Below are 27,471 nucleotides of genomic sequence, written 5' to 3'. Positions count from 1 at the left end.
CCCAGTCAGGGGCTGGAGCTTGGTAGCTGCCTGGGGACAGTGCTCAAGGGTCGCAGCCCATCCATGTCCGATCCCACATGTATCTCACTTCTCATAGCCATGAAGGTGAGTTCCAGTGTATGGTTGGTTGTGGAAATGCTAGACCCTGAGCTGTAGTTTGTCTGGAAGGGTGGGAGAATTTGCAAAGGTGAGGGAAAATTCACTGTGATGGAAGGGCATGAGAAGAAACCCGGTCAGAGAGTTACTGTGGTTCATGGGTCAGCTCACCAAACTTTTTTTTAACATTTGTTTAGCTGAAATGTAATTAGCATACACTTATTCAGTTTAATGCGTTTTGATAATTGACAATATTTGTGAAACCACCACTGGATATAAAATACAGAAGTTTCCGTTTTTCCAGAAGGTTCCCCTATTTCCCTTTGAGTTTACCCCACCACCAACAACAGCAACAACTTTCTAAATTTTGCCACATGGTTAAACTTTTGAATAAGCCATTTTTTAGGACTCCAAAGGCCTATCGGTTGTGAAATGATTTTGTCTCAAAGGGCATGTGTCTCATACACATTTCCAATCAATGAGGCAGGCTGGTGTACCCATAAGCATATCTGCCTTAGAGAGTGGTATCATCTGGTGTGGGAGATACCTGGCCCTGTGGCTGTACCGGGCATGTAATTTCGACTTGATTCAACAGCTTCCAGGATGACATTGTTAACCTGAAAATGGAGAGAGAAGTTAAGAGGCCTCTTGTATACCTGCGACCTGTAAGTCACAGCCAGACAGGATAGTTTCTGAAACACCAAATGTGTCAGTTACCATTCAGTCCAGAAAAACTCTGTGTGTTTCATCTCCTATAATGTTAGAAAAGGGACAACTAGGACATGGTAGGATCCATGAAAATGCTTCTGCCCTGGCTCTGGCTGTTAACAACTCTGACCCACATGCTCTTTCCTTCACTGTCCCCGAGGCTGGGGCTGCAGAGCCTGGGACAAAGGGCCAATCGGGACCCTGAGTAAGCACCTGTTCTCTCACCTGCAAGGAGTGTGCTGACCCTGAGAACCACAAGGTCCGCCAGAAGCTGAAGGCCAAGGAATGGGACGAGTTTTTAGCCAAGGGGAAGCGGTTCCGCGTGCTCCAGCCCGTGAAGATTGGCTGCATCTGGGCGGCGGACAAGGATGGCAGCTCCGACCTGAAGGTGCTAGAGCAGTTCACGGCATGCCTTCTAGAGACAGTTCTCCCGGAGGAGGAGCAGACACCTAAGGCCTCCAAGAGAAAGAAGAGGGACCAGCACAGTGAGTGCTGGCTTGGGGCCAGGGTGGAAGGGGGTCGGGTTCCCAATTGCTCCGAGGCCCAGATCTGTCCAGGGCCAAGGGCAGGCGACTTCTTAGGCGAGTGAATTAATAATTTAGAAGTTATTTCAACAAATCACAAAGGCTAGCACTCACTGGACACAACTGTTTTCTTCTCTGATATTCACAACAACAGTACAAGGCAGCTAGTTTAATTAGCCTAGTTTTCCAACAGGGACACAGGCCCAAAGTGCTTGGCCCACGGTCACAATCATTCCTAACTCCTGTGCCTCCTCACTATTCAGAGCTGGGGAGGACCAGTGACTCAGAATGAGAGCACGATGACCATTACTAAGGAAACACAGGTGCATAAAGTCAGTCGCGATGGTTTTATCTGGATGAATCTGCCTTGTGAAGTTTGGGCTTCACAGAATCTCTTCCAGATCAAGTTCATATGTCTTAAATCTATCCTTAAAAGGCCATCTGGAACTGATTGTGTCCCTTCAGGAACCATGTGCAGTATTTATTGCTATTTTCCCATGTCTGACACCCACTCGTGTCCTCTCCTCTCCCTGCCAGTCTTGGCCCAGTTGCTCCCGCTGCTGCATGGGAATGTGAATGGAAGCAAAGTGATCATCCGGGAATACCAGGAATGCTGCCGCCAAGGACTGCTTGGCAAGGACACTAGCAGTCCTGAGAGCAGCTCCGCCAGCCCTCCAAGCCCTGGCTCTTCCCGCCCGCAGACCCCCACCACCAGCGAGGACAATGCCGTCCCCTCCAAGGCCAGGCTCAAACGTATTATTTCTGAGAACTCGGTGTATGAGAAGAGGCCTGATTTCAGGATGTGCTGGTACGTCCACTCACAGGTGCTGAAGAGCTTTGATCAGGAGCACCTGCCCGTGCCGTGCCAGTGGAGTTATGTCACTATGGTGCCCTCAGCTACCAGGGAGGACAGTGGCAGCACCCCCACCCCAGGGCCCAGCCAGGGGACACCCATCTCGCTGAAGAGGAAGTCAGCAGGAAGCATGTGCATCACTCAGTTCATGAAGAAGCGCAGGCATGATGGGCAGGTGAGCAGTGGGGTGCTTGAGGGCCTGGGCAGGGCAGGGAAGCCCCAAAGTGGCTTTTTTATTCTTACATTCACAGCAAAATTGAGGCAACAAAATTGTTCAAAATTGAGGGGAAGGTACAGAGATTTTCCATATTGCCTACCCCTCAACACACACATGCACAGCCTTTCTGGCATCAACATCCCCCACCAGAGCCCTATGCTTGTTAGAGTTGATGAACTCACGTTGACACGTCATTAACATCCCAAGTCCATAGTTGACATTAAGGCTCACTCTTGGTGTGGTACATTCTGTGGGTCTGGACAAATATGTAAGATGTATCCACCATTACAATATTACACTATATAGTTTCATTGCCCTGAAAATCCTCTCTTCTGCCTATTCATTCTCCTCCCCTCCTAACCCCTGGCAACCACTGATCCTTTTACTATATCCATAGTTTTCTCTTTTCCAGAATGTCACATTGTTGGACTCATACAATATATAGGCTTTTCAGATTGGCTGTTTCACTTAGTTATATGCATTTAAGTTTCCTCATATCTTTTCATTGCTTGATGGCACCTCAGTATATGGTCCTCACTTTAGGTCAGCATCTCACAGTTATAAATTTTAATGAAGGTGTGATAGCTGGGTCTCCCGCTCCAATCAGAGCCCTTTTCAGGAGAGCGGGCTGCTCTGAGAGCTGTGCTCTGAAGACTATAGCAGTGGTAACGGAGGAGAGTTGGTATATGCCCCCTTTGCTCCCCACTCCCATTCCCTGATCTGACATGAGTTACTCTGAGGCTTAGAAAATAAAATCAGGGCGAGGAGGCAAGAGAAATTGCTCCTGGAATGTGACAGTAAACCTTAAACTGTCACAGCAGGAGGGACTATCGGAACAGTCCAATGTCAACTTGACATTCCCCAGAGTCCCTATCCATGAGCATTTGTGTGCACAGCTCTGCCTGCCTATGGATGCAGCTTGGTGCCATGGGGAGCCCACTGGATGAGGAGGGGCTCTAAATTCCCAAACACTTCCCACCCTGGGCCTTGGCCCAAAATGATGGGCTTCATTAGATCCGTTAGTTGTTTGAGCCACACACTACCTTTTGTGGTTGATGTTGTTGCTAACCCAGCCTTAGAAGGAACCCACATGTGGCTGTTCTGGTTGAAACAAGCCGGGGACCCTGATTGGAAAATAGGTGGTGCTGGAAGACACCTTTTGTGTGAACTCGTAAGTAGCATTCCCAGGCCTCTGCCCCATCAACCCTCCCTCAGTCACCTTTGTGCTGGGGTCTGCTTCATTGGGGTGGGGTAGAAGCCCACCCCAATGCGGCTGAGCCCCCACACAGTGTAGTGTGGGGGCTCAGCCGCATTTCTGCGCTTCGCTTCCCTTGTCAACCTCATTTGTATAGTTGCCCTACATGAAAAACTGTGGTTTTGTCCCATTACATTCCAGGCACTGTGCTAGGCATTTTAGGTGAATTCCTGTGTTTCAGTGGTGGTAAGAAGCTTCATTCTCTAATTGAACCTCCAGGAGAGAGAAATTAAGCCAGGGAGTGCTCTCCCAAGTTAGAGATAGATAAGGGAGAAAGCATGTGCCTGGGAATCAGTGAAATGGGACATGTCATCCGATGATACACATGTAGTAGCAGCCATGTGCAGTTGTATGGGCTCCACTCCCGTTATAGAAGCACTGCCCAGGAAGGGGGGTAAAACCTTAGGAGATCGGGGTGTGCTGGCCCCACAACTGAGGAATAGGTGGTAGGGGGTTAAAGTCTGCATTTCAAAGCCCCTTCTCACAGAGTCCTTTGGGAAGGGTCTAGGACCATAGCGTGGGGCAGCAGAGGGCGCTGGCTTTTTTTTTTTTTTTTTTTTTTTTTTTAATATATTTTTATAGATTTCAGAGAGAATGGGAGAGGGAGAGATAGAAACATCAATGATGAGAAAATCATTGATTGGCTGCCTCTTGCACGCCCCCTACTGGGGATTGAGCCTACAACCCAGGCATGTGCCCTTGATCAGAATCAAACCTGGGAGCCTTCAGTCCTCAGGCTGATGTTCTGTCCACTGAGCCAAGCCACCTAGGGTGGGTGCTGGTTCTTTGGAATGCTCTAGAAGTGGATTTGTGGGCATTTAGCCTCACCCCTGCTCCTTGGAATGTTCAAGTTTGGACACCCTGCTTGACAGGCCTGGGTCCCCAGGACTATCAGGTAACAGAGCTCCTATTTTGTGGGGGTTTATCTTCAGCAACTAGCCCTGAACTCATGTAACATCCTAGTCCAGTAGCCGGGTCCTCCTACCTCCCTCTCCCTCCTTAGTCTGTGGCCGGCAGTAGCTAGAAAGGAATGCTCACCCCAGTCGACTTCCATCAGTATCTTTCTGGCCAAAATGCTTAGGCACAGCCACTGTGAGTTGCAAGAGAGACGACTGGGAAGTGAGAACTGACTACCCTCCGCCCCTGCTTGGTGGGGGGATGCATGGGTAAGGCCTGCTGCCACATAGCACCTGCACAAAGTGGGAAACAGGCACAACTTTCTAGAAGGGAAGATTGGAGGAGCATGCAGAACACTTCCCCCTACATTTTGGTAAAGCTTGCTAATTGGTATTTCTGCACCCTCGGAAGTAGTTGTAGCTAAACTATAAATGTGTGTGAGTGTTAAGAATATTTAAATATTTGAGTTCAGCCCTGACTGGTGTGGCTCAGTGGATAGACCGTCGGCCTGCAGACTGAAGGGTCCCGGGTTCAATTGCGGTCAAGGGCATGTATCTTGGTTGTGGGCACATCCCCAGTGGGGGGCGTGCAGGAGGCAGCTGATGGATGTTTCTCTCTCATCGATGTTTCTAACTCTCTCTCCCTCTCCCTTCCTCTCTGTAAAAAATCAATAAAATATATTAAATATTTGAGTTCAAAAATCATCATAAACCCTGAGTTTACAAGGTATTATGATCTAGTAGATAAACAGGCTAAGGGGAGACTTCAGCTCTGGCACCAAGTGTCTCTGGCACCAGGGTGATTCAGATCTGTGGGCCTTGGTTTTATTTAAAAATGGGAAGAGGTTCTGTTTCTCCTTTCTAGTCAAATATATTCTATGATCAAAACAAAACTAAGCCGAAACTGGTTTGGCTCAGTGGATAGAGCATCGGCCAGCGGACTGAAAGGTCCCAGATTTGATTCCGGTCAAGGGCACATACCTTGGTTGCAGGCACATCCCCAGTGGGAGGTGTGCAGGAGGCAGCTGATCGATGTTTCTCTCTCATCGATGTTTCTAACTCTCTATCCCTCTCCCTTCCTCTCTGTAAGAAATCAATAAAATATATTTTTAAAAAACACACACAAAAAAAAAACAACACTAAAAAAAAAAAAAAAACCAACACTAAAAGCCCTAGCTTGTTTGGCTCAGTAGATAGAACGTCAGCCTATAGGTATTATATTGTGTCCTTATGTCCCCTTTGCCCCCCACCCCACTCCCGTTCAGCCTGTGGACTGAAGGGTCCCCGGTTCAATTCTGGTCAAGGGCACATGCCCGGGCTGTGGGCTTGATTCCCAGTGTGGGGCGTCCAAGAGGCAGCCGATCAATGATTCTCTCTCATCATTGATGTTTTTCTCTCTCTCCCTCCCTCCCTTTCCCTCTCTCCCTCCCTCCCTCCCTCCCTCCCTCTTCTCCCTTCATTTCTGAAATCAATAAAAATATATTTAAAAAGAAATAAAAAGAGATAAACCAAAGAATCTGTATGCACGCATATAAGTATAACCAATGGATGCAGACACCAGGGGGGTGAAGGCATGAACGGGAGTGGGGTGGGGGGCAAAGGGGACATAAGGACACATATATAATACCTTAATAAAGAAAAAAAAAAAAAACAAAACTAAAAGAACAACAGGTGTTATACAGCTGTAGTTCTTGACAGTTGCCAAATATCTAATTCCTGCCCATTTCACATGTTCCCCTTTTCCATCTCTGCATCCACCACATGCAGCAGTGACAGTGGGGTGACAAGCTTTCCCATTACAGTAAGCTGCTGACAGCTCAGCACAGTGGATTCAGGTGTCATCCTAAATTTCCACTGTAGAATATTTTATAGCCTGTCCTGTGTCTGGAGAGTTACGGATAGTGGTTCCACTATAATTGTTTCCTGTCTTCTGGAGAGCCCAGAAGTCAGATCATAGAATATATCTGACCAGGGGAGGCTATGAAGAAATCTCTGTTCCTTTTGCTTAACAGACCCAAATCCACATAGTTGAGAGCTGAGCTGTCTGTTCTTGGTCAATCAGGGTTTTTTTAATCCTCACCCAACAAAATTTTTGCATTTATTTTTAGAGTGGAAGAGAGGGAAATACAGAAATATTGATGTGATCGATTAGTTGCCTTCTGCACTCCCTCTGACCAGGGCCTGGGTAGGGGAGGAGCCTGCAACTGAGGTATGTGTCCTTGACCGCAATTGAACCCGGGACCCTTCAGTCCACAGGCCGACGCTCTATCCACTGAGCCAAACCAGCTAGGGTGGTCAGTCAGTTCTTTAGGTAGTTAGAAATCGCCGTCAGCATCCTTAGGTGGCAGCTCCTGCTTTTGCTGTGGGACCATTCCTGTCTTAGTGATGCTCCAGCCACCTGGAGCATACACACCAGGAACTGTGATGCTACAAACTTGAGCCCAGTCTGCCAGCCCGGCCAGGAACCCAATGTGCACATCTTTACTGCTCTGTCATCCTTTTTCCAGGCAAATGGAGATTTTTGTAGCAGAGGAATTTCAGTGTTTTCAGAAGTAGCCTCTGTTTAAATAAGTCTGTTCCTGCCTCCTCTGCCAGTTAGTTCCCTTTGTTCATTTATAGAGAAAGTGAGCACTTGTGTGGATGGTTGGTGTTTAAAATCAGTCCTGCTACATTCCACCTTGGCTTTCTGTCCCCTCTGCTGAATGCCCATGAAAACAGCCCAGGAATCTTTTTGGAAAGTCTAGCCCCAGTAGAGGCCTTCCCGCTGTCCCCTGTCCTTCCTGACTTCTGTCCACAGTTGCCCAGAAGGTAGCCACACTGGCCAAACTGGTCTAAGCATAAATTGAGTTGTCAAGCATCAGGCAGAAGGTATAGAGAAAGCAGTGACCAACTGGGCTCTGAACCATTTATTTCAAATAATAAATTCAAAGAAACTGTATGCTTTATCAATTTCCCTTTCAAACCAACCCAGAAACCCGGAATTCTATTTCAAAAGCAGTTCACAAATTATTTTTGTGATAAGGTAAATATGATAGTGGTAGTTTTCAGAGCTCTGAATTAGTTCATTGGAAGGAACTCGCCAAGGTTTGCTTGGTCATCAGCTATCAAATGGACTCCTCCGTGTGTTATTAAAATGGTAGATGAGCCCTTGCCGATTTGACTCAGTGGATAGACTGCCAGCCTGCATACTGAAGGGTCCCAGGTTCAATTCCGGGCAAGGGCACATGCCCAGGTTGTGAGCTCGATCCCCAGTAGGGGGCGTGCAGGAGGCAGCCGATCAATGATTTTCTCCCATCACTGATGTTTCTCTCACTCTCTCTTCCTCTCAGAAATCAATAAAAGTATATTTAAAAAAAAAAAAAAAAACGGTAGAGGAGGCCAGTAGTATAGACACGTGTAGCAGGAGGGGTTACACACTGGTCTGCCTGAAGTGCCCATGCTGATGACCTGTGCTCTCTTCCTGTTCAGGTCGGAGCTGGGGACCTGGATGGCTTCCAGGCAGACACAGAGGAGGAGGAGGAAGAGGATGGTGACTGTGCGATGATGGACATCTCGGATATTGCTGGTGAGAACAGCCCCAGTCCCTCTTCTCATGCAGGCTGGCAGCAGGGGAAGAGCACTTGCCCTCTTACCTTTTCATTGGCTCTCTTATGTACATAGTGGGGGTTGAGTTAAAAGATTCTGAAAGGCACTAGGCAGGCTGGTCTAATGATGTGGGTGGGCAGTTGGGTCCAATCCAGCCCTGGAGGATCTGACTTAGTTACCTAAGTACATTTAGGAAACCAAAGAACTGAAGGTTGGTTGCCACCTTGGTGGGTGGTGGATGGGATGTGTTAGGGAAGAAGAGTCCTGAAGGTGGGGGTTCTGGCACAAGTGAGGTACCTCTGAACTAAGCTTCTCCAGGGAAAAAGAAGAAAGCAGTGATGCTAGGCTCAGGGAGCCTAAAGTCCAGGGATCCTTGACAGAGTCACTTAGCCTCGGTGTTCTAGTTTCTTCCCCTTTGCCATGGGGCTTCAGGCCTAGATTTGGCTTTTCCTCTGAGGGAGCTAAAGAGGGGACAGGGAGTACATGTGCCTAGAAAAGGGACATGGGTCCGAGGGATACAGCCATGCTCCTTCTCTAACCACTGTCAGATCGGGAGATCTTACCCCAAGAAGGCTCTCAGAGTTGTTTCAGGCCCCAGTGACAGGTACAGCCACTAAAGCCCCTACCTCTCTTGCCTTGCAGAGGTCCAGGACCCTTGTGTAACCACTCCCAGAGCTGGAAGGCCTGTGGGAATGGACACCAGCGAGAGCCCCACGCCCTCCAACTCACTCAGCCCCTCCTGAGCACCCAACTGGCTGGCGTGTGTATGTAGAATGGTTAGGGTTTTCTCAGACGCTTCTCAGATACTTGAAAGTCCTATGATTCCTGTGTAAAGAGCACTTTGTCCTGCTTCGCATACGCCCCCTCGAGGGTTGGAAAGTATATAGGATGCTTGATTCATTCTTTTTTATATTTGTAAAAAATTTCCCCTCAAAGCTGCATACTAATCTGCCCTTTAATAAAGCATTATCGCAATGTGTTGGCCTGTACGGGGAATCCCAATTGTGCCCTAAGGATCCTGAGCAGGCACTATGATGAAATGCTTATAAATGAATTGGAGTCCTGCCGGTGTAGTGTGGCACCGGGACTGACATGGATATGTATAAACTTATTGTCTAGCCCTGACCTGGTGTGTCTGTCATCTTTTCAACATATCGTTTCTGTGATCGGGTGTGTACCTTCACCTGTGGCCTGAGCCCTATGTTGTGCTCACAAGTGTGTATTCCTTCTACCCCACACGTGGTACTGTGGCATCTGTATCAAGCTTTCCACTTGGCAGAAGCACTGTCCCAACTCTTTGTTGTAAAATCCTCCGCCTCCCCAATGACCTAGTTCAGGGTGTAGCTTCTCAGCAGGTGCTTGTGCCCATCAGTTCTTCCTGCCCCTTGGGAAGGGAGCAGGGCATATTTTGGGCTTCTAAGCCCTGAATCCCGGCTTCCAGATGGGACTTCAGGGTCAGGCCACATCACAGGAGAGTACTGAAATAGTGGGGCCAACTAAAGATGCTAGAGCCCTGATCCATGAGGCCCTGGAACAGCCCCACATTGGGGCAGTGAAAGTCCTACAGAGGCATTGAGCATGTGTGACCTGAGATTTTGGCTCCATCCAACCTGGACTCCTGTCCTGCCGACCCCTCATATAAGAGAGAGTAGTGTGATGATTTTCTTCCTTCTGCCCCCACGGGAGAAGAGCCAGTAGGCATATCAGTGTGCAGAACAGTTCATACCAGCTGGATACAACCAGACAGGGCAACTCAACCCTGTGGCTATGTGGTAGCCAAGACTCCAGGTTTTCACTCCCACAAACACACTGACCTCCTCCAGGGGCCCCATAAGGATGGGGCTGAGAAACATCCCAGTTGCAGGGGAGAACATGAGCCCTGGCCAGAACCTCCTACTGGAGGTAGGGTGCAGCTGAATACAGGCGTGTGCTCAGGATAAAGGCACACGTGTTAAACCTGTGAACACAACTACCTGTTGGGATGTGTTAGGGAAGAAGAGTCCTGAAGGTCACCACCAGGAGACTAGTCAAACAGCCTGTTTATTTGGATTCAGAACTTAAGTGTTACAGAACTCTGCCCAGGCCTGTTTTAGTTGGGTATCTGACAGTTTAATCGTAGCAGCAGTTGGGAACAGGGAGGGGATGGATCTAAGTGACAGGGTGAGACCATGCTGGGTTCCCAAGATATGGCAGCAAAGGAGACAGGCCTAGGTCCAACATCTGCTGGTGGCCTATGTGAGGCAAGGGCATGCATGGGGGCAACTTGCTTGCTGAGGAGGTTACAAGGGATTATAGCTTTTAAAATCACATTTGAGGCCTTGAAGCTTCATGTCTGTCACCTAGCTGGCAGTGGCCAGAGGACCAGCCACTAGGTCTCCATGCAGAGGAGAATCTAACAGGAACGAGCCAGCAGCCCACTTGGGAGTGAGAGGGGAGGGGATGACCCAGGGGAGTGATTGAGGGGGCATCTCCCAGCCTGGGTATGACCAGGGAGGAGTACCTTTGGCGCTCCTGGCCTTCGTTTCCATTTTGGTTCCCTGTAGCTGTAACCTATCACTACAAATGGTGGCTTAAAAACAAAAGTTGTTCTTACAGTTCTGGATATCATCAGACATGGGTCTCACTACTTTAAAATACAGATGTGAACAGGGCTGGTTCCTTCTGGAAGCTCCAGGGGAGAATCCATTTCTGTGCCTTTTCCAGGTTCTAGAGGCCACTGCATTCCTTGGCTTGTGGCCTTATTCCATCTTTGAAACCTGCAGCGTAGCATCTTCCCATCTCTTCTACCTCCTCCTTCAACATATAAGAACCCGTGATGACAATGGGCCCATCTGGAAAACCCAGGACAATCTCCCATCTCAAGGTCCTTATTCACACACAAAGTTCCTTTTGTCACATAAAGTAACATTCACAGGTTCCAGGGGTGAGGATGTGGACATCTACAGGAACTATTCTGCAGGGCCTAAGAGGCCCTAGCCCCACAGCCCAGGATCCCTGGGGCACCCTCCTTCAGCAAGGTGGGCTCATTCACTGGGTGTCGTGCAACACACGGCTAGAATTCACCACCAGGAGACTAGTCAAACAGCCTGTTTATTTGGATTCAGAACTTAGTGTTACAGAACTCTGCCCAGGCCCAGCACCTCTATCTTATGCCACTATCACCAGCAGCTCCACAGTACAGCCTCAGGGCCAGCCATGGGGCTGGATCCAAGCTGCAGGCCTATTCCTATCCAGGGAGGTGGCCAGGTCTGTCACGCCTGGGGTTCCATTAACTAGGTTAAATAGCAGCTGGAGAATGCTACCAAGGACAGCACAGCAGCTGTTGCTTGAAAGCCCTTGGTGATGGTCACAGGCCAACCAGTGGCTCTCCCTTGCCCATGGGCTGGGCAGCCCCAGAGGATGGGAGGCCTTGAAGTGGAGGGAGAATAAGGACGTGAACAGAGGTGGAGGAAGCAGGAGACAGACCCATGGGGGCTGAAGCCAACCCTGCTTTTATTTCACGAGAGCTTCTCGATGGCCAACAGGAGCTCGGGCTTCAGGATAGACGAGTCTGGCTTAGCCCCCGCGGCCTTAATGTCCTCTAGCACTGCCATGTCCCACGAGAAGGTCAGGAGGGCTGAGGGCACCTGTGGTGGGGGAAGAAGCTTCAGCTTTGTTCTGGCCTTTACATGACAGAGCTCATCTCTACGTTCAAATCTTCGTGTTGGAATCAGGTCCATACACTCCCAGGGCCACTTCCCGCTGGTGACACCAGGGCAGCCTTCACACAGTCGGTCCATTCCTGAACCAGTGGCCCCTCCTCCTACAGAGGACCCGGGCTCAGGGACACCTCAGATTTGGCTAAGACTACCTCAGTGCTGGGCAGCCGTCAGCAAATCCCCACATTTTCAATCCCATCTGGGTTCTGCTCCTCAGAGGACTCGAAATAACACACTTGCTATCTTCCTTTCCATTTTAAAGGTGGGAAACTGAGGCACAGAGAAGTTACTTAAGGTTACTCTGCTAGTAAAGGGGAAGGCAGGACTGAGGGAGCCTGGTCCTGGGACCCCTGCTCCTAGCACCACCCTATACTAATCTCCTTCCAAGATTCAACAAGATTCAGCATGCCGGAGCTTGTCACTCACCAGCCCACATTCATTGAAGGCCAAGTTCTCATCCTCCGACAACTTCTGCCCACATGAGGCCAGCAGCTCAAAGGGCAGCCAGTCATTCTGCAGGGCCTCCCGGACAAAGCTATACAGTGCTGCCACCCGCTCCCGGGCATAGAAGGTCCCTAAGGGGTGGAACAGTCAGCGTGGGGCTGGAGATCCTGGGAACCCCCAGCCCAGACAGCTGAGCCCAGATGAAGCTCAGACCAGAGAGGCCTTCCACTCCTGCTGGAGGCACAGCAAACCCACAGGTGCAGTTATACCACACCCAACTCAGCCAAATCAGCAGACACCACCTCCCAGGCCTCACCCTGCCCAGTGGGAAGCACACACCCTGGAGGAGGCAGCCATCAGGGAGACGGACACGCAGCAGTGTGTAAGTGTACTTGCGCATCTCCCTCTGCTCCTCCTTCTCCCGCATGGCCTTGGTCCGCAGCATGCTCAGCCGCTCCACCGCCTCAGACCTGAGCTTCTGCTCCCGTTTGGCCTCCTCAGCCGTGAGGTTGAAGAAGTCAGAGGGCAGGTCAAACTGGGAGGCCATGGGTGAGGGCCGGAAGACACGGCGTTGGCGGATCAGTGTGGCCCGCACAGGTTCGCCACACAACAGCTGCTCCTTGTGTCTTTCCAGGTTCTGGGGCTGGGCCAAGGCGGCCTCGCTTAGCACGTAGAATTCTTCGGGGCCCTCTGGGATACGCAGGGATGTCACTGTGATGTCACTGTGCCACAGCAGGAAGACCCCAAGCTGGACCCCCCACACTCCCACCTCCCAACTTGGTCAAGGCCCTTCTCTAACCAGCTTACCCTGATCCGGAACTGGCAACAATGTCTTCTGGAAGCCAATGGCCTCAAAAAACTCGTGGGCCCCTTCCAGACAGTTAATGCGCTCCTGGGAGCAGAGCCAGAAGTCATGCAGGGCCCTTGGGCCTCCTCAAGCCCAACCAGCCTTGCTGCCCAGCCCATTCAACCAGGCCCAGCATCCTGCCCTTTCAGAGCAGCTGCTGCCCATTGGCCAGGATGAACGCCCCCTAAGCTGCCTAAGGACAGGCTGTCAGCTGGTCACAGAGGATGTGGGACCCCAAAGGGCAACAACTAGGGTGAAGAGGAACTAAAGAGCCAAAGAACAGCACAGACGGGGGGCAAAAACTGGGGGAGGGCTGCATATGATGGTGGGGGGTGGGCAGTGGGTGTCCTGCCTGCAAGCGGCACAGGTAACATGGGCCAGGGTGGCGGGACCCCTTGATTTCTCCACAGAAGCCAGAAGTCTGTTTATATAAGAAATCCTCCCAGTGCTGATGTGATCCCAACTAAAGAAAAGTCAAAACGTGCCACGGGTGGTGGGGCATGCAGATTAAATATAGATATGGTGTATGACCTATGTTCATAAAACCCCCTCTCCACATGCTACCTCTGCCTACCTTAACCTGAAACCCCTGGAGGAGCACTCCCACTGGCCCCACCGCCAGACTGGGCCCTGTGTGACTGGAAGCCCGGCCACGCTGGCTACACAGGCTAAGTCACTCAGCATAGCCCTCACCTGGAACACCTTGTTCTGCAGCTTGATCTTCCGGTACTTCTCCTCCTCAGGGTGCAGATGGATATTGTCCAGGTACCTAGGGCAGAATTGGGGATCCGGGACAGGCCAGGGTTGTCTGGCTGGCTCCTCTGTACCTCCCACCCCTAGATGGATAGCAGCTCAGAACCACACCCAGGCTTGTAAGAGGGATGTTGGGGGTGGGGGGGTGCTATCACACCTCAGACACCTCATGGAGCCTGACCCCTGGTGCCAACAGCTTGGGCCAGCATAGGACACCACTGCCCCCACCATTGCCACCTGGGACCTATCGCTGTTCCTGCCTCCCCTGGAGGGCACCATTGGAGGACAGGGCCAGTGGGCCACCAGTGTCGGCTTGGGGGCTCATGGGCAAAATGGACTTCCAGCCCTGCCTGGGTAGCTCAATTAGTTAGAGAATCGTCCTGATACGCCAAGGTTGTGGGTTTGATCCCCAGTCAGAGCACATACAAGAATCAATCAATGAGTGCCTGAATAAGTGGAACAACAAATCGATGTCTCTCTCTCCTTCTCTCTCTTTCTGTCTCTCTCCCTCTCCCCCTCTCTCCCCCTCTCTCTATCTCAAATTAATAAATAAAATTAAAAACAGACTTCCAGCACTCCCTAACCTGCTCAGTCAGGGAAGTGGGGTGGGAACTCACCTACTTCCCATTCTTCTGATGATCCCACAGGGAAGCCAGGGCTGGAAATCCCCAATTCTGTAAACCCTTTTGTTTTACAGACAAACAGAGGCCCCAAGAGGCCAAGCCCCTTTCTCATGGGCTCAGGGGCAGTGAAGGTTGGGCCTGGCTCCCAGGGCCAGGCTCCTTCTGGGCCCCCTCAGCAGGTTATGCTGGAAGCCCAAGTGACTGGCCCCCCAGTGGGGGGAGAGGGCACCCACTCACTTGGCGATGGTGTCCACGCCCAGCTTCACCCTGTCCCGGTCTTTGTTGAACGTGTGGATCTTCATGATGGAGGCAGCTACCGGGTCCGTGGAGAAGTGCTGGGAGGAGTGAGGAAAGCATGTCAAAAAGTGCTTACCTCATGGCCTGGAGGCCTCACTCCTCAGGAGGCAGCAGTATTAATACTAGTAACAGTCTCATGGTGGACCAGCCAGTCGGATTTAATTTAATTCTATGGGCTCAGCAGAAAAAAAGGAGAAAAGCCCTTGACAACTCCTTCCTGGACCTCAGCTCTGCCCTCACCTCTAGGGAAGATGGGGTCGTCGGCAGCCCAGAATATGGGAATAGAATTATGGCTGCTGACCAGCAGACCTTAAAATGGGACATTAGCCTGGACAATCCTGCTAGGCCAGGGTAATCATAAGAGTCCATCAGGAAAGAGAACCAGAGAGATGGCAGCCGGACAAAGACTTGCCTGGCATCGCTAGATGTGAAGGTAAAAGAAGGGGCCACATAATACAGGTGACCTAGGAGCTGGAAAAGGGCAGGAAATGGACTGTCCACAGAGCTTCGGGAAGGAATGCAGCCCTCCTGCCACTAGTGAGAGCCATGTCACACCCTGACTTCAGAATTCTAAGAAACTAGACGTGTATTTGAAGCCCCTGAGTTTGTAGTAATCTGTTATGATGGTTCATGAGAAACTCAGACCCAGGGCAAAGATATTCAGGTGTTCTTTTAGTTCTTGCAATTTTTCTTTAAGTTTGAAATTATTTCCAAATTCAGTTTTAAAGAAAGAAGAGTAATGTTGGAGAGTTCTTTTTGTACTGATATAATAGCTGGCAGTTCCTATGTTAAACGTGAGAGGTACATTACCTTTTATGGAAAACAAAACAAGTGAAGGGGAGATACAAGTATGCCAGTAGTTTGTTCATATTTGAAATGTCTCTGGAAAGGAACTTAAACCACCCAGAGGTAGCATCCTGGAAGGGTAGCTGGGAGGTGGGGGGAAGGTGGTTTTTGTCTGCCTACCCTTTTATTTTTTAATATATTTTATTGATTTTTTTACAGAGAGGAAGAGAGAAGGACAGAGAGTTAGAAACAGGGATGAGAGAGAAACACTGATCAGCCGCCTCCTGCACACTCCCTACTGGGTATATGCCCACAACCAACGTACCTGCCCTTGACTGGAATCAAACCTGGGACCCTTGAGTCCGCAGGCCGATGTTCTATCTACTGAGCCAAACCAACTAGGGCTGCCTACCCTTTTTGTATCCTGAATTCTGTATCACAAGTATTACCTCTTTGAACAAGTGACAACAGACACAATACACACAGGTGAAGACACTACGAAGGATCTGTACCACCGGCCTTACTGGAGCTTACTGAAGGCAGCCCTGACCTGAAACCTCTAGGTGAGGGATGGGGGTATGGGGCCTCTACTCACTGAGAGAATGGCCTCCTTGATTCGGGTGTCCCGCTGGTCCTTCCTCAGGATGGCCCCAGTGAGCGGACAGGTGAAGTACACTCCAGGCGCCGCCAGGTGAGTTGAGCCTTCCTCTTTGGGCTCAGATACCTAGGGCGATGGGGATGAAAGTGTCTGGGCCTAGACAGTGGACAGAAGCCACCTCAAGTCACTGAATGCCACAGCCCTGAAAGCATGGCCCTGGGAGTCAGACATCCCTGGTCCCAAAGCTGTCCCCTCTACCATGAAACACCTTGGCCTGTGACTGAGCCCCCCTGAGGCTGTTTTCTTATCTGTGAAATGTCCTGCAGGACCAGCTCAGAATTCAACAAGGTAAGGAAGGAAAGAAAAGTGTGTAGCAGCTTTGGACACGGTGCTCAATCAATGGCTTCTGCTGTTCCGGTCCCTGCTACCTGGTAGAGAAGGGGCTTTGTGGTGAGGAGTCGAATCATGGTGCCCTGGATGAGTCCGGGCCTCTCTCTGAGCCTCAAGTCCTAGGCAGTATCTAGAGTCTCTTCCACTCTAAAATCCAGTGAGAATTCCAGGGTTGAACTGCAGGAACATCCTTTCTGCAGAGCTCTCCTTCAGGATGGCCTCTGGTTCCACCAGTCTCCAGAGAGCCCTCCCACCTCCCAAGAAGGCTACAGAAGCCAGTGCTTTGGAGTCCCAGAGACTGGGGTTCCCATTCTGTCCCTGCCGATTTTGAGGTGCAGAACTAAGGACAGCTGCCTTCACCTCTCTGAACCTCCGTTTTCTCTTCTGAAAAGTATGAACTATAACAGCACCCACCCTCATGGGGTTAGGAAGTCGGGGGAGGGGAGGGAAGTGAACCAACAAGCTAATGAGGTCCCTCAACACCCAAGCCTGGCATCATTAGGTGCTGAGTGTGGAGGTCCCAGTCAATACTGTACTCAATCACAACCTGCCTCTACCTTTCAAGGCAGGGGTCCCCAAGGCCAGAGGTGACCTCTATCCACTCTGACATCTCTTCTGCATCCCCCCAGCACCAGCTGCTTACAGCCCTGGGCTGGGCACTTAGCTGGTGATGAGGAAATGGCTGATTAGACAAATGTAGGCAAGAACTTCAGGCAAGATCTTGGGGGGCGGGGTCCCAGCTCCCCTGCCCCAGGCCACCCCTTAGAGTATCATGCTGCCATGTGGATGCTTTTACCGTGTTAGTCCCCGAGGACTGCGAGCTCCCACTGACAGTCGCTTCAGCTGGAAGTTCCTTTCTCACTGGAGGAAGAGGCAGAGAAGGGTCAGTGTGGCCCCACCAGGGCTGGCCCTCAAGTCCGAGTCCTTCTAGCTTAAGGTCCTGACCCATTTCCTGCAACAATGCTTCATGCCCCCAGGCTTCACCTGACCATCTGATGATGACTTTCAACCTCCTCCTCCTCCCTCCCTCCCACCCTTCTTCAACCTCCCTGACATACATGGCACCCAGACGACATGAGACCCTTATTCCTTTTCACCCTGAATTTCCCCACTCTCACAACTGTGATTTTAAAGCCCCTCAAAGTCGTTGGGATTATGTAACTATTTTCATCCAGGGCCAAGCACAGGATCTGGGGCCTGTGAACAGCCATGGACAGGCCTCAAGAATGAAGGGGCAGAGGCCTCCACCTCCCCTCGCCTCCCCCGACTGCAACCCAAGGACAGCGCAGGTCACCCTGGTTCCGGATGAGGTCCTGTGATGGGGGGCCCCGAGCCCTGGGCTGCTTCTGCTCAAGTCGGGCCAGGGCTGCTGCTGCTGCCATCTGGGCCTCATTGGTGGGTCCCTGGCGGGGCTGCTGGCGTGCTGGCTGGTTGGTTTTTGCTTTGGGGGCCTTCTCCCTGGGGAGAGACATAGGGAAAGTGAGGTGATGTGGGGTCAGACAGAAGAGCCTCTGCCCCTCTCCCATTTCTATTCCTGCCCCAGACAGACATGTCCCTTTTCCCCAGGCCCCCACTCTGTCCCATCCCATGGTTCTAACACAGCAGAACCACTGGGGCAGATTTCACTCCCAGCTCTGCCACTTTGGGCAAGTCCTGCAGTGGCCTGGGTCTCAGAATCATCATGTTAAATGGGGTAACAAGTAATAGCACCCACCCCCTACATGAGGGCCATCCCGGTGAAGCATGTGTGTCAGCACCCGAATGTCTTCAGGAACTGATGAGACTCACAGGTGTCATTCCTCTCCCTTGCTCTCTCCTAAGAATCTCCACCCTGTCTAAAACAGTGAGCAGTTGCAGGGTTTTTTTGTGTTGTTTTTTTTAAAGAATATTTTATTGCCCTAGCAGGGTTGCCTACGCCTAAGACCATCGGAAAACACAGATATTTACATTACGATTCATTAACAGTAGCAAAATTACAGTTATGAAGTAGCAACGAAAATAATTTTATGGTTGGGGGTCACCACAACATGAGGAACTGTATTAAAGGGTCGAGGCATTAGAAAGGTTGAGAACCACTGCCCTAGAGGGACACAGAAGCTCAGGCACCACATAAGCCCTGGGTTAAGCATGGTACAGAGATCTGGTTTAATCCCTCCTCCACCCTAGGAAGTAAGTAATGTGATGACCCCAGGGGAAATAAGTGATGTGATGACCCCAGGGGATGGATGGCTTCTTAACGTACTTAGCAGGAAAATGAGCTGGTTTTGAATGTCCCAGCAGAGAAGTCCTTCTTCCCACCCTGGTCTTACTCACCTACCTCACCAGCCTTCTTCCTTAAGGGTTCTCTCCCAGCCCCAGTAATTGGGATCATCTGTGCTAAGTTTGTAAAACCTTCCCAAGAGTTCACCGCCTCACTCCTCCCACTCGGCTCAGATATGCAGCGGGCAGCCCCCTCTTCTTGTCCCAAGGCTTCTGGGACCTGCTTCCTGCCCATCCCTGCCCTTCTCGCCAGCCTTCCCCACAGCCGAGAATCTAATATTGAAGAAAAAATGAATCACAGACACCCACCCTAGTCCCATGTGATATTCCGATCTTTCTATAAAAATGCTACTTTTCAAAACACCTCACCCATCCCCTTCATGGCTCCACTGGGCAGCCAGAGGGATCCCTCTAAAACCTGTCAGTGCTTATCACACCTCGGCACAGAGTCCTCCCCACACCTGCACAACAGAATCCTAAAGCCACCCATGTCCCCATGGGCCACAGACAACCTGCCTATCTTCCTGGTTCACTCTTCTCTATCTACACTGGTCTCCCTGCTGTTGCTCACACAGGGCCAGCTGGTTCCTGCCACGAAGCCTTTGCGCTTTCTGTGCCTTCTGCCTGGAATGTTCCACTTGGGGGTGGGATGAGGAAAGGAGGTCTGGGAGAGGGTAGAGAAGCTTCATGTATGTGCACGTGCAACCTCACTTCATCCAGCTCTCGGCTCACATGTCACCTTCTCAGAGAGGCATTCCTGGGCCACCTAAAGGTTCCCCCCAGTACTCACTAGCCCCTGTCCCTGCTTATTTTTTTCATGGCCCCATGCACCACCTGATATTTATAAACTAAATCATGCATTGGTTTCTTTCCCCTCCCTCCCCCCCCCAATAGAAGGTGAGCCCTGAATGAGAATTTTGTCTTGTTTGTGCTGACAGTGTTTGACACACCCACCCTCCAGCACACCCTTACTCTCTTAACTCACTCCAGGCATGTCACAAAAGCCTGCACCTCCAAATTACTTCCTTCCCCTCTTCTCCCTGGCCTCCACTCTGGCCCAACAATCACCCACAGGGCCCCTATCTTCTTCCTGTGACACAGTCCCAGCTGCCCCAGGCCCCACCTCTACCCACCACTTGTCAAACAAATGATTGGACCCCCGTGTCTGGCCCACCACTCTCCCTGGCCCCTCTTAAGCTGCCCTCCTCTCCCCGCTCAGGTTCCCAGGAACTGATTTTGTCTTCTGTGCTTCCCTCTCTTACTCACGGACCTGGACCTCATGGGCCTTTTCTGTCCCATTCAGCACTCTCCTCCCAAGAATCTCAGGAACCCCCAATCCTTATGACAAGATGCTCCGAGGTCCTTGCCCTGTACCCACTCTCCCTCATCCACCTCGTGATTCCCTCACCACCCCTTCCTGCCCTACTCCCTGCCTCTCCTGCTACCCCTCCCAGCCCCTACTTCTTCACAATCCCTTCCATTATTCCTCACAGCCCCCTGCCCAGGCTGGGGTCTTTCCTCAGCCACTCCCCCACAACCCCCTCTGTAACTCCCTGTAGCAGCCTCAGCATTTCCCAGGCTCCCTTTGCCAATCCCACCCCCCAGTGGAGCTTCCTTCTCAGCCCACCAGCCTTGACAGTCTAGCATCCTCACCTGCTCCACCATTTCACTGCCCCCTCCATGGCACTAGCCCTCCACACACAACCCCACTGTTTTCAGTCTTGCCCCAGGCCCTTCCCTTCTCCAGGTCCTCCCCAGAAAGCTCACAGAGGCCTAAAGATGGGCACACTACTTCCCCTCCCTCCCCTTCAAGATCTCCCAAGGCCCTCCAATTTGCCTCATCCATCACCCACAAGGCCCTCATCTTCCTATCTCCCTCCCTCCTCCTCCCACCCCTCTCTCTCTGCTTCTCTCTCTCTCTCTCACACACACACACACTCTCTCTCTCACACACACACACAGCTTCTCACCCCCCACTCCGACTCCATTTTCCTCCCACACATCCTTAGGCCCCTCGCAGCCCCCTCCAATTCACCCAGACTTCCCAAATCCTTGCTGACCCATCCAAGCAAGATTCCCTGGCCTTCCAGGCTCTTATCCAGGCCTCCCTCGCGCTCCAGAGCCGGGGCCCAGACCCCTCACACCATGGACGCTAAGCCTCTCGACTCTGCTTCCCCAAGGTCAGCCCCTAATCCCTGTCACCTAGATTCCTCCAAATCTATATGCTTCTTCAGGGGTCCTCCTCCGCTCCCGGCTTTTCCCCGACCACACTCCCCTACTCCCTTCCCAGGACTCTGGGTTCATCGCCGGCTCCTTTCAGCCCCGCCCAGCCCCGCCCCGCCCCCTCCTCGTGCCCCGCCCCCTGGCCTCGCCCCGCCCGCCCCGCCCCCAGAGGTCCCCTTCCCCTTACGCCCACCCCCTCCCCGGGCCCCGGCCCAAGGTCTCTCCCCACTCCCTGACTCTCGGCCTCCGGTCCTCACCCCTCGCCCTCTGAAGCCTCCCCCGACTTCCGCCCCCAGGCCTCACGCCCCAGCCCCCGTCACGCACGGCGCCGACTCCGTGAGCTTCTGTCCGGCACCCGCACTCTTAAACTTGATGTCAGCCTTGATTTCCTGGAAGAATTTCTTCATGGTGGTGGCAGGCTCCGCGGCGCGGGGCCGCGGGGGGGCGGGGGGCGCGGGGCCCGGTGGAGTTCGTAGCAGCCAACAACCGGAAAAAAAAATAAAAATTAGGCGCTGCCGGAAGTCCCGCCCACGTGACAAACGTCCCGGCACGCCTTTCTAGATTTCCTCGCTTCACTACCCTGCGGGGACCGCTCTGCACTCACGGACTGCGTCTCTGTGGTTTTTCCGGAGTCTGTTGCCAGGGACGACGAGCGCGCTGCTCGCTGCAGGCTGTGCTTGGGCACCTGCTACCGCGTTCCCCTTGGAGACGAGGGACAGGCCGACTCGGTTCCACGGAAGAAGCGCTGGCCCTGCTCAGAAACCTTCTAGGGCTCCCCAGCGATTATGTGATAAAGTCCCAATTCAATTGTGGGCGCATTCTAGGCCGCCCCAACCCAGCCCCGTGGTCATCCCCAGTATCTCGCCATCCCCCTTAACCTTCCTGAGCTTCAATTTCCTAGCTATGAAATGGGGATAAGAATGGCACCCGCTTCCTAGGAGGATTGTAAGCACGATAATGCAATTGGAAGGCTCAATAAGTAGCAGACTTTATATTTTACCCCTTTAATATTTCTTGGGAATTGGCAATGTATCAGCAATGAGAAAAACAGACAAAATTCTCTGACCTCGCAGAGCTCCTGGTTTTTTCAATGGGATTGGGTAGGGACAGACAATATAATAAATAAAATCTGTGTTACGGTAGGTGTTATTATGGGCTATAGGGAAAAAGTGGAAAACAGGAATAGAGGAGGGCAGAGTGGGGGCAGTTTGTAACATCAAATAAGAGGATCAGGCACAGGAAAAGGACAGTTTTGAGGCCACCACTGCCCAACCATCGTGGTTCAGTGGTTGAGCTTCGACCTATGAACCAGTAGGTCACTGTTGGATTCCTGGTCAGGCCTCATGCAGGGGTTGCAGGCTCGATCCCCAGTGGGGGGCCTGTAGGAGGCAGCCAATCAAGGATTCTCTTTCATCATTGATGTTTCTATCTCTCCCTTCCTCTCTGAAATCAATAAAAATATTTTTTTAAAGAAAACTCCTTATCCTTAAAAAAGAGAGTGAGACCACCACTGACATTTGAATGTGTCTGAACATTAGATGCTATTAAAGGAACTACTGTTAATTTTGCTAAGGGTAATAATGTCATGGTAGTTATGTTTAAGTATATTTTTGTTAGAGGTGTATTCTGAGGTATTTATGGGTGAAATGACATCTGAGATATGCTTTTAAATACTCCAGCAAAAAAATTATACAAATGTACTCACACATACATATACTTCAGGTAGGAATTATCATGGCTGTATTTTTTCCAAGTGATAGAATATGAGAGCAGTCATTCCCCAAACATTAACTGAGCACCTACTGTGTGTCAGGCCAGTAGAGTCATAGCAGGGAACAAGACAGGCAGGATCCTGCTCTTGAAGGAATAACAGTCAAATAGAGACACAGCTATTAAACAAGTATATGGTACCAGATAGCGCTCACTTCTATTAAGAAAAATACAGTAGGAGAAAGGAATCAAGAGTTATGGGAGTCCTGTTTTAGATAGGCTAGTGAGGTCTGACATTTGAATAGGAACCCCTGAAAGAGACCTGGGACCAAACTACAGGTATATCTAGAGATCATTCCTGGCAGAAGGAAGAGTGAAGGGTCTGAGATGACAGCTTCTTCAGGGAACATGGTGTCTGGAGTAGGGTGAGTGAAGGGTCTGAGAGTAGACTCTCCGCTAAAATCAAATAATGTGTGGTCTGATCATCCCCTCTACAGAATATTCTATAACCACCAGAAATTGTGAATATGGGAACTAAACAGCAGCAGTGATAATATTAATTGCTGCATAACAAATTATCTCCCAATTTATAATATCATCTCATAATTTCTGTTCATCAGGACTTAGGAGTAGCTTAGCTGGGTGGTTCAGGCTCAAGACTTTCTTTTTTTTTTTTTAATATATTTTATTGATTTTTTACAGAGAGGAAGAGAGAGGGATAGAGAGTTAGAAACATCAATGAGAGAGAAACATCGATCAGCTGCCTCCTGCACATCCCCTACTGGGGATGTGCCCGCAACCAAGGTACATGCCCTTGACCGGAATCGAACCTGGGACCCTTGAGTCCGCAGGCCGATGCTCTATCCACTGAGCCAAACCGGTTTCGGCAAGACTTTCTTTTTTAAAAAAATATATTTTGTTGATTTTTTACAGAGAGGAAGGGAAAGGGATAGAGAGTTAGAAACATCAATGAGAGAGAAACATCGATCATCTGCCTCCTGCACACTCCCTACTGGGTATGTGCCTGCAACCAAGGTACATGCCCTTGGCCGGAATCAAACCTGGGACCCTTGAATCGGCAGGCCGATGCTCTATTCACTGAGCCAAACCAGTTAGGGTTCTTTCTTTCTTTCTTTCTTTCTTTCTTTCTTTCTTTCTTTCTTTCTTTCTTTCTTTCTTTCTTTTTTGATTTTATTTATTTAGAGAGAGAGAGAGAAGCATCAATTTGTTATTCCACTTATTGATGCATTCATTGGTTGATTCTTATATGTGCCCTGATGTGGGATGGAACCCAAAACCTTGGTGTATTGGGAGGACACTCTAACCACCTGAGCTATTCAGCCGGGGCTCACATGCCTTTTTTGATCCAAAGAAACCTAGCAGGGCTGGATCCAGAGAGCCCCATTTTCCTATTTTCTTTTTGGGTGTTTCAAGATATAGAAGACTTATCTGGAGAAGGGAAAGATGCAACAGCCCTTTGTTCCAACAACATCCCATCCCCATTCCCATCCCTCAGTGTTTATTGATGTCAAAGAGATGAACCCCTTAGAACTGGGGCAATTTAGGCAGCAGTATGCTGAGTAATGAGGCTGTGTTGATGAGGAAGTGAGCGGCATCATACTCAGTGTGGAAGCAGGCCAGGAGGTAAAGAACAATAGGAATTGTGGGCAGAGGTAAACTGGAGCCAGCAGTCCATCAGTTCCCAATGTATCACTAGCCACTAGCGGAGCCTGTCCCTGAAAAGCGGTTTCAAAGGGTGTCCCTTTCACTGTATGTAGGAAGACATACATAGACTGCCAGCTTCAGAAGCCTACCAGCTTGGGGTGCAGAGCTTGCTTCTATCCATAAAGATATTTTTTGAGGCTAAAGTAATTTCTTTATACCTTGTGATCAAAACCCTCCAATATTTTCCCAAGAAGGTAAAATAAATCCTAAAATTCTCTGTACCTAGGTTGCAAGCTCAATCCTGGCCCTGGTCGGGGGACGTGCTGGGGGCAACCAACTGATGTATCTCTCTTACATTGATGTTTCTCTCTTTCTGTCTCTCCACCTCCATTCCACTATTTCTAAAAATCATTGGAGGCCTGGCCAGCTTGGCTCAGTGGTTGAGCATTGACCTATGAACTAGGAGGTCACGATTTGATTCCCGGTCAAGGCAAATGCCTGGGTTGTGGGTTCATGGGGTGTGCAGGAGGCAGCCTATTAATGATCCTCTCTCATCATTGATGTTTCTCTCTCTTCCTCTCTGAAATTAATTATAATATATTGCCGAGAACCAATTCCAGCATGTAATAATTACAAGAGTTTCACCAAAAGGTTGGTGAAGCTTGGGCGACTCAACAAGGGTGAGCCATATATGTAATTTACCTGTTGGAAACGGCTAAAGGGCACTTCCCCCAAACCTGAATAGGATTGTTAACTGCCAGACAGCTCAGGGCATTTTATTGCCTCCTGTTGCTCAAACACCTGAACAGCTGTAGGCTATTCCCCAAACTGATAATGCTTCTGTACCCTTTGATACCTTACCATTTGAAGTGTATATTTCCACCTTGCCTTGGGACAAATTGTGTTATAATAAAAGCACGGGTCCTTGGACAAGGAGGAGTCTTTAGCTCCTTCAGCTGAAGATCCTCTGACCCCCAATGCCTTTCAAAATTATCTTTCGTCTTTGGACTTTTTAATTATCTACGCGTAGCCCCTTTCTCCAGAATGCTGAACCCTTTGTAAGGCTGGGAAAAGAACCCCAACATTTATGGCGCCCAAAGTGGGGCACCAACAATATATTTTTAAAAAATCAATGGAAAAAATACCCTTGGATGAGGATTAACAAAACAAACAAACAAAGCCCTAAAATTCTCACAAGGCACTATGATGGGTCCTCAATGGATCCCTCCAGCATTACCACTCTCCCCACACTTACTCCTTCATCCCAAACTCAGATGTTTGCAATAGCCTGCGCCCACCTCCTATATGGGCCTATTTCTATTTATCTTTTAAAAGTTTGTTATTAATTGATTTTAGAGAGATAGAAAAGAGAGAGAGGGGGAAAAAAAAAAAGAAACATCGGCTTGTTATTCCACCCATTGATGCATTCATTGGTTCATTCTTGTATGTGTCCTGACCAGGGATTGAACCTGCAACCTTGATCTATTGGGATGACACTCCAACCAATGGAGCCGCCCCACCAGGGCTCCACTTGTCTTTGAAGTCTCTGGTTAAACCACCTCCTCCAGAAAGCTCTCCTGGTCCCTAGGATAGAGGAAGTCTCCCTCAGTATTCAACTTTTTCTTAAACACTCTGGCTTTTTATTGTTGTTGTTGCTAACCCTCACCTGAGGATATTTTTCCATTGATTTTTAGAGAGAGTAGAAGAGAGGGGGAAAGACAAACATCGATGTGAGAGAAACACGATTGGTTGCCTCATGCACGTGCCCTGACCTTGACCCAGGCCAGGGAGGAGCCTGCAACCAAGGTATGTGCCCTTGACCAGAACTGAACCCGGGACGGCAGGCCAATGCTCTCTCCACTGAGCCAAGCTGGCTAGGGGCAACACTCTGGCTTTTTCACTCTGAGTTCTTACCAGGTGAAAATTCTGAGATGTCTTAAATTAAATTACAGCAGTCCAGAGGATGGAAGGAAGAGACAAAAGGGGTTCATCAGAAAACAACTGCAGTGCAAAACAAAAGATTACACACACTCCTTAGTGTGTGTTAAAATTATTAAATTAACTTCCAGGCAGATATTTCTCAGATTGGCTAAAAAGAGAGAACAGCCCCTAGAACTCTAGGAGCCTCTGCTTCATGTTTACATATGAGCTTTAAGTACTCTGCTACGTCTATCCTAGAACTAGCCCCTAGCTCCACTTCACTTTCTCCCACGCCTTTGCCTATAACTAATGTAAATTCTTTTTTTAAATATACTTCCATTGTTTTCAGAGAGGAAGGGAGAGGGAGATAGAAACATAATGATGAGAATCATTGATCGGCCACCTTCTGTACGCCCCACACTGGGGATCAAGCCCAGTATTGATTGAACCATGACCTCCTGTTCACAGGTAGAGGCTCAACCACTGAGCAATGCCATCTGGGCAACTAATGTAAGTTCTTTCATCAAACTGCTTACATCTTCCTTTCCCCTTTTTCCTACTTGATGCGTAAAAATGCTTGCAAGCTCCAAGATGTATGGTCATGTCTTTCCTACCAAGCTATGCTGCTGGTGGTTTAGACTCCATACCCCAAAATGGGTCTCTTCTTCCTCTTCTTCTTTCCTACTTCTTCTCCTCCTCCTAATTCTTCTAATAATAATTATTATTTTTTTACTAGCTATGGCCTTTTTTTTTTTTTAAAATATTTTTTTTAAAAATTGATTTTTAGAGAGAAAGGAAGAGAAACATCCATCGGCTGCCTCCTGCACGCCTCCTACCGGGGATCGAGCCCCCAACCAGGGCATGTGCCCTGACTGGGAATCGAACAGGCAACCATTTCGTGCTCCAGAAGACGCCCCACCACACAGGCCAAAGCTAAACCATTTCTGTTAAAAAGACATTCAGCCGTGGAAGTTAAATTCTTTTATTTAACATTGAGTTCTTGGAGGACAGGCTAACAATACCTAATGCTGCCAGTACTTCCTAATGCCAGGCACAGTTGCCAGCGCCTTAGGCGTGAAGTTATTTAATCCTCGTGCCCCTATCAGATGAGTACATTATGAGTT

The 27,471-nt window shown here is 49.9% G+C and overlaps 2 protein-coding genes across 6 annotated transcripts in view; one reads left to right on the top strand and one right to left on the bottom strand.

The window, feature by feature from the left end:
* The window catches only part of CHAF1A (chromatin assembly factor 1 subunit A), a 30,959-nt gene extending 21,700 nt beyond the window's left edge, over positions 1-9,259 (top strand). For 3 of the 4 annotated variants that reach the window (XM_008150607.3, XM_054717497.1, XM_054717496.1), the window contains exons 12-15: positions 1,037-1,289; positions 1,866-2,356; positions 8,018-8,114; positions 8,777-9,259. In XM_008150607.3, coding sequence (XP_008148829.3) covers positions 1,037-1,289; positions 1,866-2,356; positions 8,018-8,114; positions 8,777-8,877 — 942 coding nt within the window. In that variant the 3' untranslated portion in view covers positions 8,878-9,259. The remainder of the gene's footprint in view (positions 1-1,036; positions 1,290-1,865; positions 2,357-8,017; positions 8,115-8,776) is intronic. The other variant, XM_054717498.1, reaches the window with a different exon arrangement.
* Positions 9,260-11,205: 1,946 nt separating this feature from the next.
* Positions 11,206-21,531, bottom strand: UBXN6 (UBX domain protein 6). Of its 2 annotated transcripts, none has more exons than XM_008150606.3 (10): positions 21,377-21,531; positions 17,865-18,028; positions 17,367-17,431; positions 16,178-16,306; positions 14,737-14,834; positions 13,817-13,892; positions 13,084-13,168; positions 12,616-12,966; positions 12,259-12,407; positions 11,206-11,760 (listed from the first exon to the last, which is right to left on the bottom strand). In XM_008150606.3, exons 1-10 carry the CDS (start codon positions 21,457-21,459, stop codon positions 11,632-11,634), a joined length of 1,329 nt encoding a protein of 442 aa, XP_008148828.1. In that variant the 5' UTR covers positions 21,460-21,531; the 3' UTR covers positions 11,206-11,631. The 2 variants fall into 2 exon arrangements, with proteins under 2 accessions (XP_008148828.1, XP_054573470.1); XM_054717495.1 differs by lacking the exon at positions 21,377-21,531 and adding an exon at positions 20,100-20,117.
* Between the last annotated feature and the right edge of the window lie 5,940 nt (positions 21,532-27,471).

This window comes from Eptesicus fuscus, chromosome 6 (genome assembly GCF_027574615.1).
Source record: "Eptesicus fuscus isolate TK198812 chromosome 6, DD_ASM_mEF_20220401, whole genome shotgun sequence".
NCBI classification, from domain to species: Eukaryota; Metazoa; Chordata; class Mammalia; order Chiroptera; family Vespertilionidae; genus Eptesicus; species Eptesicus fuscus.
This window is presented reverse-complemented; position numbering and strand designations above follow the sequence as displayed.

Bases quoted from the DNA above. Each gene is read 5' to 3' on its own strand.
- UBXN6 (XM_008150606.3), bottom strand. From the start codon at position 21,459: ATGAAGAAATTCTTCCAGGAAATCAAGGCTGACATCAAGTTTAAGAGT. The intron at 12,967-13,083 runs GTAAGCTGGTTA...TGCGTATCCCAG, and splicing joins GTTGCCAGTTCCGGATCAGG to AGGGCCCCGAAGAATTCTAC. The intron at 12,408-12,615 runs GTGTGTGCTTCC...TCCACCCCTTAG, and splicing joins TGATGGCTGCCTCCTCCAGG to GGACCTTCTATGCCCGGGAG.